The sequence below is a fragment of the Acanthisitta chloris genome, unplaced genomic scaffold, assembly GCF_000695815.1.
Source record: "Acanthisitta chloris isolate BGI_N310 unplaced genomic scaffold, ASM69581v1 scaffold20202, whole genome shotgun sequence".
NCBI classification, from domain to species: Eukaryota; Metazoa; Chordata; class Aves; order Passeriformes; family Acanthisittidae; genus Acanthisitta; species Acanthisitta chloris.
In genome coordinates this window covers 29,689-40,507 of record NW_008661267.1, presented here as the reverse complement: position 1 = coordinate 40,507, position 10,819 = coordinate 29,689, and the positions used below count along the sequence as shown (strand labels likewise).

The 10,819-nt window shown below is 40.8% G+C and overlaps 1 protein-coding gene across 1 annotated transcript in view; it reads left to right on the top strand.

The window, feature by feature from the left end:
- Positions 1 to 10,819, top strand: part of COL4A6 (collagen, type IV, alpha 6) — a gene marked incomplete at its 5' end in the record, with an annotated part of 41,672 nt that overhangs the window by 15,349 nt on the left and 15,504 nt on the right. Inside the window, 8 exon segments of the mRNA XM_009070172.1 lie at positions 350 to 403; positions 1,708 to 1,777; positions 2,512 to 2,622; positions 3,486 to 3,635; positions 5,095 to 5,199; positions 6,097 to 6,257; positions 7,198 to 7,377; positions 7,921 to 8,104. Coding sequence (XP_009068420.1) covers positions 350 to 403; positions 1,708 to 1,777; positions 2,512 to 2,622; positions 3,486 to 3,635; positions 5,095 to 5,199; positions 6,097 to 6,257; positions 7,198 to 7,377; positions 7,921 to 8,104 — 1,015 coding nt within the window.

Sequence of the window (10,819 nt, the reverse complement as noted above, 5' to 3'; positions counted from 1 at the left end):
AAGAGTGGAGGGAAAGCGTATAGGGCAGGGAAAATAATGTTCTAGACTCTTAATTCTGCAAGCATTTCTATAGTTCTGTGAGAACTTAAAGGTATCCTCCTGATTTGCACACCCTCCTGCCTGCTCACAAGTTCTCACAATCTTTACAGCCTGAGGAGACCTGAAGGATCTCTGGTGTTGAGAAATTGATGCCATTGGTTTTCTCTGTATTTCTTCTTCAGATGTTTGGTAGGACAATGGTAGGACAAAGATTTGTGATTCAAGTCCAGGCACTGCAGATGTCCCAAATAACAAATAATGCCACTTATTGTCTCACTGTGTGTCAATGCTTCCCTATGTGATTTTGCAGGGCCATCCAGGTGTTCCAGGCTATCCAGGACTGGATGGAGTAGAAGGCATGAAGGTAACTTCTCACTAAAGCATTGCTTTTTTAAGGATATTTGCATGAGAAGTATCATTGCCCAAATCAAACCTCTTCTTTACCTCTGTATCCCTGTAATTTTCAGTATGTTTCAGTTCCTTGTTTACTTTATTGTTACGCATAAAAATGAGTGGTTGCTGAACCATGAACACTCAGGTATTTTAATACCTTTTCAATGTTCAGTTATGTAATTTCATGACTTAGAATTGTAGGTATAGTCCCTCTGGTCTCCTTTATCCTTACACCAATGCTGTATTTACTGGACAGTTGAGGCAAGAGTAGATGGAAGTAAATGAATATCAAGACAGTTGGCAAGGCTGTCTGAAGTCTTAGATTGCTGATCTACATGTGTTTACAAGTCTGAAAATAATGTGTTCAATTTCTCACTGGAGATAGACAATGCTCAGCAGATATTTCCTGGATATCTCACTTGGGCAGTAAAACAGCTGGAAATTGAGTGGAAAATGTTTGGATACTTGTTTGCTGTGAAAAACACTGATCTGCCACCAGGACTGGTATATGATTGGCAGACATGTGAAATCAAGTACTGAAGGGTTTGTTTGTGCAGAGCACATGGAACTAGTAGTACAGGTTTATGTCCAGAGAAGTATTACTGGAAGATGCAGCAAATGTGCACTGCCTTGGCTCACTGCATGGTGTTTGTTTGATAAATATGTTGGCAATTTGGATAACAGTCAGATTTTGCACTTGCTATTTCAAAAAGGATTTGATACTCTGTTAGAGTGAGAGGAAGGAATAACACTGAAGTTTGTCACAACTTGCTTGTTCTATCTGGTTGATTTTATGGAGGAATCCATTTTCCTGGAAGCTTCTATTACTGAAATTCAGGATTCCAAGGCAACAGATAGCTGCATGAATACTTTTAAAAATTAGTATGTTCATAGCAGCTCTCTGGCTTTTACCACAAGGTGTACAGGTATCATCTACCTGATATTGGTCAATGTGCAGATATGTTAACTGTTCTTCAGTATACTTTGTACATACACTTCCCTGCTTCCTATTGAGGAATGCCTTCAGAGGATAGTTGGATAGTAGTAACCATCTTATCTGAAGCAGCCATCAGTTCCATCAGACAGGAAGGATGTAAGTCAGGACAGCAGATGATTATGAATAGCAGAACAAAGTGAATTCTTCACCAACACAAAGAATGATGGTTAGTCAGTGAATGGCCACAGACATCAGTAGCATAATACAGTCTGATTCCTGACAAGCAGTCTTCCTCTCCATCCCCATCTGAATGTGGTGTGAATGTGTTTTCTCTGCAGGGTGAATTAGGTGACATCGGTCCCCCAGGCCCTCCTGTCATTATTGACAGGGAAGGTGTAGTCATTTCAGGTACACATTTCCATTTTGTTTTGGAACTCACCTAAAGCACTTTTTCTGATCCGACTTTCTTTCTTACTATATTTTGCCATTTTTCCACATTGTATATTGGGTCTAACCCATCCCTTGTTATTTTTTCTTTCATTTTTGTATTGTTGGCATGCAGATTTGTTTGGTCCTTTGTTTATAACTTCAGAGTTTACAGAAAGCTCTTCATCCCCACATTGCAGAATGATATGTTTCATGGTAGAATGAAATTTCTTTCCTGGGAGGCAGATTGTGTGTGAGCATGGGGAAGTGTTGTGTGTCTACCCTGTGTCTGTCTTCAGTGTACCAAGGAAAAATGGCTTCTTTGTGTTGCTTGGTAATGGGTGCTTTAAATGTCATTCTGCTGTTATTTGTTGTTCAATGTGGTAAGAATGTTGTTGAGAAAATGAGCTTAATTAATGCCACAGCTGAATTAGGCCTGGACAGGAACACTCTCTGAAGCCATAAAGGTAAGGGGAAAAATTGTATGGTCTCTCCTATTCATCCTCCTTCACATGTAGTCAAGTTTGAAACAACCTCTGTAACATCTCAGGAGGAATCGTCCCCATTATTAACTTTGTCTAACAGGATTTCTGCAAACAGCTTTGCAGCCTTTGCAATCCATGAGATCAGTGGCCACTATGGTAATGGATTGAACAGTCTTTCAGCAGAAATTCTAATGAGATTTTCTCTTCCTTGTTTTCCTCTTTGTCCAATAGGTGCCCCCGGTGACCCTGGAAACCCGGGATTACCTGGTCCTCCAGGAGATGAAGGGATCAGTGGTTTACCAGGCCTTCCCGGAGCTCCAGGGTTTCCAGGTCTTGAGATAGGTAAAGCAGCTGCTAACAGTGCCCTTAGCAGGCTGTTTGCTGTGGTTTTTGCTGATAAGTGTCTGGGTAGTGACCTGAAGGTGGTGAAGGTATTGGAGCAAGCATCTCCCTGCTCCTTCAGCTGGCTGATTTGCAGACTGCTGTACGAGACATGGGAGGCAGGGATGGCACACAGGAAGCTAATTGTGTTGACTTGGTTGTGAACAGAGTTAGTGCCACAATTGTTGTGGTTCAAGTGAGTCTTCATGTCTGGATCTGATGCTGGAGAGTATGGTTTAGGGGTTACAGCAGAGTGGCAGACTAAAGGTTGGACTTAGTGATTCCTCCGCCCTTGATGATTCTATGAGTATTTGGTGTAGCAGTGTACATAGGAGGTTCTTGTTTGATTTCCTTTTTGAATGACCTGATTGGCAGAACCTTTCCTAAATTTTAAATCATAATGAATGTTTTTGAAATTTTTAATAGCTTTTCATGTTTGCAATAAAGTGCTAACAGATTTGCTAGATAAACCCACTGCAGGTGGAACCCATTTGTCCCATCGAAGATCTCACTTAAAAGTTTCTGTTTCACTTGAATGTCATCTGTAAAGTTCTGGCCTGCAATGATCCAGAGAGTAGGAACTACAAAGGAAATCATCTCACTGAAAGGAAAGCAGAAAATAGAACCCCCTCAGTTTTACATAGTCTAATTGATCAGTGGGACTTAAATGCAGTGCTGTGAAGTTTTTGGGATTTGTGTGCAGTTATAAAATGGCTTGTGCTAACATGATTGCAGTTCAGGGCACAACAATAATTTCCATAACACTGAAAACACTAGAATGTGTTTGGTGGTGGAGAGATGCTCATTGTGTCATTGTTGTCTAGATGGAATGGGCCCTGGAGGGTCTCCAGGTATTCCTGGTGTGAAGGGTGAAGTGGGAGAACCAGGAAGAACAACAGTTGGATTACCAGGCCCTCCAGGCAGAGATGGTTTACCAGGTCTGCCAGGAGCACCAGGACTGCCTGGGCCACCACGTATGTATACTTTATACATCTATTTTTATATTGGATTCAGAGTGAAACAAGGCAAATAATAATTTATATATTTAGTTCTTTGCCAGTAAGGATTATTCATCTGTATATCTTAAATGTTCTTGTCTCAGATCACCTCATTGTGATTGTAACTCAAACTGAAATATATATATATGTATATATATCTCTATATGTATCAGCAGCCACTCCTATGAAGTAAGAAAACAGAACTAATTATTAAGAGTGGTAGCCTGAGAGACTGAAGCACAAGACTATGTAGACACAATTTATGACACAGAGGACTTTGAAGTTCTAGACTGGCCTCTTGTTGGCTTAGTTAAAGAGTAGACCATAGACCTTATGAACACCCGAAGTAAATGTCTGTTTTGTGAGTAGGTATTTTGGGTACTAGGAGTCAGAGAGGATGCCTGAAGAGAGTTCTCAGACTTAAGGATATGTGATTTTATTTTTCATGTTCTTTTGTGTGGATGTCCTGATTAATTATGCCTTGTTTTGTTTTCCTCAGAAACTGAGTATTACAGGAAAAGGGTTGATTTCACTAAATTTTGTGTTTTACCATTCTGCCATAAGCTGCATTCGAACAGCCTGTTTTATTTTTGAGAGCCAACCACTCAAGACAGGGCACACTGCAGTGGTGGAGCCAATGAGCATGGTCTGACGAAATGATTTTCTGTGGAGAAGAAATAAGTGGTCTCTTATCAATAACTGTTTGCTAGTGGAATGTGGCTCGTTTTTCTGCAGAGTCTGTAAAGCTCTTGGAGCTGTGTTTAGCTGATGGTTGCAGTTTGTTTCCATGGAAGATCAGACGGTGCTGGTCAGCACTCCATCTTACTGCTGTCACTGAGGGGAAGGGTTTTCAGACAGTGTAGTTTTAGATTGTTAGATCACTTTCCGCTGCTTATGTTTCATTCTTTCTATTCAGCATATAACCAGATGCAGAAAATAATCCTACAGTTATCAAGTGACAGACAGGGAAAGTTACCTTAACCTTCTTGATATTACTATCTTCCTGAGCTGCAGCCACTGAATGAGAAGTCATTTGTCCTTCTTTATACCACCCGTTCATGGTTTGGTGAGCTCTTCAGCCAACTGCTAAGTCTGAAAAAGTGCAGTAGGTAGAGGTAGAGGAATGAAACTCCTTAAAGTTAGGGTTAGTTACCCTAACCCTAACCCTAACCCTAACCCTAAAGCAGAGATGTTATTGCACAATGTTGCATGCACATTGTGAGAGCTTTTGCTTTTCTGTCTGAGGAGCTAGGAGCAAACATGGCAGAGGACTGCAGCCAGTGATACCAACCAAGTTTCACCTCCTTGTGTAACTTTCACAATTGCAGTTTCATCTGGTGCCATTTCTGTCATTTACATAACTGACATTGTAAGTAAGTAATGAGCTGGAAATCAGCCTTCTCATGGCTTTTCCTTGCCTTCTTTCTGCATATAGGCCCTTCTTTCTCCCCAGAGATGATCCTGAATGGAAGGATTGGGGCCCCAGGGGAACCTGGACAAAGAGGGCTGCCAGGAGCTTTGGGTCCAAAGGGCTACAAAGGTAATTGGCTCTTATTTTGGAGTAGCCTTTTAGCAGTCCTTGGACCTTGGAAAGATATTTACCCATGGTTAATATCCTAAGGGATGAGTTGGAAGTGTCTTTATGATAAACCACAGGAGTTTGAGATGGGTTAAAGGAGCCAACAGACTTTACAATTTTAGAGAGTTGTGCCCAGCACTGCCAGCAAAATCATATTTCTACTTCCTACTCTGATCAGGCAAATAGGCAGGTAGACATCTCTACCCAGAAAATTAGGTAAGTTAGTTATACTTTAAAGCCATAAGACATAATGAGACTTAGAAATAAAATCTTGTTTACTGCTTTTTGCAATACAGGGTGGAAATGACAGAGAAACTTAATTTTATTCTCCTCTGTGCTAAAAATTGTGAGAACTTAGGTCTTAGTGTGTGGCAGAACCAGTGGCAAAAGCCGTGCTGATGCAGGTGTCACTGCTTGGTGATTGTTTGGACCCGTGGCCTGCTGCAATTCAGGGAAATACAATGGTTCAGCTGAGGGTCATTGTAACCTACTGCAAGTGGGAGTATGGCTTTGTTTTCTCTGGCATACAGCTATCTCTTTAAAAACCTCCAGGGTTCCCTAAATCTCTCCTAAACCCATTTTTTAGGAACATTTAGTCCTTTGGGAAGAGGTCTAGAAGTGTTAAGGTTCACGCTGCACATGGTAGTTTGGTGATGGGCATTGCATATGAATCAAACTGGAGAAAACCTGAGCTCCACTTGCTTGGTCCTCATGTTGCCTGAGCAGAGGACTCAAAATCAAATCATTTGAGTATGGCTTTGTCTTAACTGAATCAAACACTGCTTTTGGAGCTCTTGCAGCTGAAAAGGGTCTTTATCCAAATGAAACTGAGTTTGGAGTGTTGACTGTATTTTCCAGGAGAGGCAGGTGATTGTGCTTGTGATGGAGGAGTTTCAAGAGCTGGTCTAAAAGGCATCTCAGGTCCACCAGGTCCATCGGGAAGCCCTGGTGTGCCTGGTGCTAAGGGCATTGGTGGAGACCCAGGCACTGTGGGTGCACCAGGACTGCGAGGCCCTCCGGTAAGGCAGGAAGAGTTTCTATTAGTTGTCATGAATTAAGGAGAATAAGTGCCCATGTGCAACTGCTGGTGTTGAATATAGTGAAAACAGAAAAGATTTTTGTTTCATAATTTCTTCTATATGTTTGCACTTATAAAAAAGAAAAGGCAACATAGAAACTGATCTGTGAAAAGAAGCTGAAAGTAGAGATGTTATTGCCTATAAAACGGGAGAAGAAAAGGTTCTTATGTTTTGAGAACTACACATTCATCAGTCAAGAGAAAAAGAGTAACAGTTATTCATCCCAGGACTTGGATATAGACATACATGGATTAGACTAAGGGCTCTTCCTAAGTGAGGGCTGGCTGGGGGAGCAGATGTACATGTACATGGAGAGAAGACCTGAAAAGTCAAATGGTGAGATCTTTCCACGTCATTGCTCATAGCTATAAAAACTGTGTATCGCGGATGCAGTCTGCTTCCTAACTGCTGTATGCTAAATAAGTCAGTGAGAGCTGAGCTGTGTTTTTTAATCAAACAGCAACAGGATTTTCTGAAGTGCTGAGCATTGCTCATTGCAAGTATTTACTTTTGAAAGTCATAGTCTATAAAGACAGCAGTCTTTGGTCTTCAGAGTATCTTTATCTGTGTGAATAAATTCAGCATACCAATGAACAGGGAAGATTTAGTACCTGGGTCCTGTTATATTATGAGTGATGGAATGTTCCTAGATGCCATACAAGACTGCTGTCACTATTACCAGCATTTGACTTGCCACTGTAAAGCTGTAGTGACCGTAGAAATAGTTGGAAAAATGTAAATGCATACAATAGGAAACCCTTCGGAGATTTTTTTCTAGCTCCAGTCATTGTGTCCTGTCCTCATATGACAATTTTAAGAAGCAAAGCCTTTTCTCTGCATGTTCATATTCCTGGGGGGGGGTTTATCTTTTGGTCTGTAGGCTTCAGCTGGTCCTCAAGGTCTTCCAGGCCTTAAGGGAGAAAAAGGGGATCCATCCTATGCAACAGGCAAAGGTGCTCGTGGGGACCGTGGTGTGACAGCACCCAGAGGACCTTCAGGCATCCCAGGAACTCCTGGCAGGGATGGACTTCCAGGCTTGCCAGGCCCACCAGGCCCTCCAGTAAGTTCAGATTAATTTAGCAGCAGTGCTTCAGAATTGGAATAAGGAGCAGAGCCAACAGACAGATCTGGCTAACTAGTCCTGATTAGCCCTGTAACAAATCTCCAAAAACATAGAAAGCTCAGTCAGGATTCATAACTGGCAATCCTTATGCCTCTGGCTACCCAGTCAAAAGATAAACTTCAGTAGTGGGGTAGACCCTAATGCTGTTTTATGTTGTGTCCTAAAAGACACTGCGGCATGAGTGAAATCTTGAAACAGAAAAATCACACCAGGTTCTTTTTAATTAGAAAGGAAGTAAATATTTCAGAATATGTAATATTTGCGTTTTGGCAAATACAACATAACATAATCTTTTTAATAGTCACTGCGTTTTCCTGCAGTTTGAAATAAAGATGGATAATTTGCAGTGGTTTCCATATACCTTTCCAGGCTCATCTGAACCTTTCGCAGGACCAACCAAACTCTTTTTAAAATTATATTGGAGTATATTCTTTCTATATCTCTTTGATTTTCAGCTGTAACTGTCTTTGCTGTGCACAGGGTGATGGTGGACTAGGCTTTCCAGGTGAAAAAGGGCTGCCAGGACTACCTGGCTCCAAGGGCCATCGTGGAGAAACTGGTTCTCCTGGTGTTGGGTATCCAGGCCCTAGTGGACTTCGTGGACCACCAGGTGACCCAGGAATGGATGGGTTTCCAGGGCAAGCAGGTCTTCCAGGCCCTCCAGGTAGGTGTTGCTGAGTCTGCTCTTATTTTGGAAAGGTGCAAAGCTGCTACAAGTCAAATGGAAGTCAACTTACTGCTGTGCTTGTAGAAAGGCCAGGAGATTGCATTAGGCTAAAGACTGTTCTTTAAACTAATTGTAACTGGTCTGTGTGCTCACCAGACCTCACACAGCAGTCACAGCTTTCTCAGGTTGTCATGTTCAGGAGGATACAGATAATAAGCAACAAATACTCAAGAGGTACTCAAATACTGAGTGTTAGGTGGACCTGTGCACTGACTGTTGCTGGAGAACCATTTAACACCAAAGGTAGTTAGGAAGAATGATAAAATGATGTTTGTAAAAAGCACATCCTACTTTATTACACATATAAAAATAGTAACTCACTGATACCTGAGACATCTGAATCAGTTTTCAGAACTACTATTTTTATTGAAATGAGAGCTCCAGATTTTTTAGAAGAAGTTGTAGTACATTGTATGAATGCACAGGCATTGGTGTGTCATTACATGTGCCGAAAGTGATACAGTAAGTAAATATAGGCTTGATAATGCTTCATCTATGATGTTTTATGCTCATTCTCAGACTGAGTTACATGGACATTCATATGTGAAGCATTTATGGAAAGTGTTTTCATCACAAAATGACTGCAGAGAGATAACCCCAGCATCTTGATTCCATGTCAGCCATTTAAATATGAGTTAAGATAAACAGTACTTTTCCTTTGTCACTGCTGATTTTCAGTGTATTTTCCATTCTGTGTATACTTGGGCTTCTAGGTTTGCTGTTCTGTCAGTAATGCAAAGTCAATGATGTACTGGCAGGCAAAATACTGTGGCATAGGTTTCTGGACTGATAAACTGATGTTCTGAGTTTAAAAACCTTGGTGGTAAGACCACTGCAGAGTGAGGAGTTGGCGGAGGAATCTCAAACCCAGAGGGAGGTGAGAGCTAGGCCAGAGCAGTGCTGGGAAGGTTCCGGATGTGCTGGATGGCATATTACCTCACACCAGTGTCATGCTGGGTTGTTGTTATGGGGTGAGGAGACAGCTAGCATTACTGTCCCCCAGGAACAGTCTGCATAAGCTTTTTTTCCAATTCAAGTCACACGCTAAATGCTAAAAGCTTTAGTAATTCATAGCTATGAATGCTTAACATCTTTGTTCTGTAAATTGTCTCTTACAAAATCTGCTAAATTAAAATTGCCCTGTGAGATAAGGAAAAGTAAAATGCTCTGTGCATGATGTGAACTCTAGATATTCTGTGGAGCACATCAGAAGCCAGCTTATTATGAATGCTACATCAAAGCTTTGGGAACAATGAATGGTCCTTTGTAGGAGAGTATCTATAGTCAAAATATGTGGGAAAGTGTGAATAAGTCATTAGCCAGTTCAGTTTGCACCTCCATAGAGATGTGTAAGAAAACTTGTGAATGCATCGTTCCCTTCATACTAGGAAATAATTTGCATACATTAAAAGACCCTTTGATGTGGATTAATTTCATTTAATATTGAAGAAATGTGGGTGGGTGGAAGAAATAATCATTTCTTATACTGTCTAGACTGAAAGACCTTCTTGGGAAAATGAGGCAAAAAAGAGTTTGTGACCTACTGAAATTACCACGTCAGAGACACCACTGAGAAACTTTGCTTGAGTTCACACCATGTGCAGTAAACCAGGGTGAAACCATCTTGCTTGCAGTCTAGCTCAGTGTTTTATAAGGCTGTTTCTACCTGGTATTATGAGATTACTCAAAAATGTTGGAGTTGCCTATATTTCACTTTTATGCCTGACATGATGGTTTCATAATTGTTTACTTTCCTTGACCCTCAGATATTATTATATAAACTGTGATAAGCTAGAGTATTAAGCAGCTGGGGAAGGTAGAGTTTTGCTGATATAATTTTTACAGTAAGCCTTGTTTACACAATTCTGCAAAGCACACAAGGAAACAGTCCTGTCTACATTTCTGTTAACCTTGCATGACATACCCATTGTTCAAGTGTTCTGCTGCTGAATAATAGTGTAAAATACAGAATATGCTATTGCTCAGAGGTATTTTTGAAAAACTCACGTAAGACAGTTCTTAAAGCCTTGTGATGTGACAGGAACAGTATTAATTAAAACTTCCCTTTCCATGCCAGTTCTGCCCCAAATGTTTGGTTTATGAAAAATGTCATTCTTTGTTGTACATGGGAAGAGGAAATGTCTCAGAGAAGGACCTCAACTTTTTATTTTATAAAGCATTCAGCATCAGGCTCACATAGGATTGCAGAAGACCAGAAATAAAATTTTTATTTTGTGTGGGAGATCTTTCAGATAAGTCTGATGTGCTAGAGTCTCTGATAATAAATTTCATAATTTTCATTCATTACATAAATTTCATTCCACTGAAGAGCGTTTGCTCATACAAACAGAGCCTTTTTTTGAGAGGTGGAAGTCAGTGAAAGAGTTTTGCAATTGCTGAGTCTTGCTTGCTGCTAATAAACTTATAAGTCATGTGGTCATTTCTTAGTCTGACACTGTAGAAGAAGCAGTGGGAGAGTAAGGCTGAAATAAAAGAATCCTTGCTCTTCCACCCCCCATGCATACATATCTCTGCCCTAACCTCTTGGATGACAGGTTTTTAAACACCTGTCAGTATTCTCTAGATACATATTTTCCCTTACACGTGCACATTTATTTTAGAATACCGATTTCATACACTTTAGAAACAAGC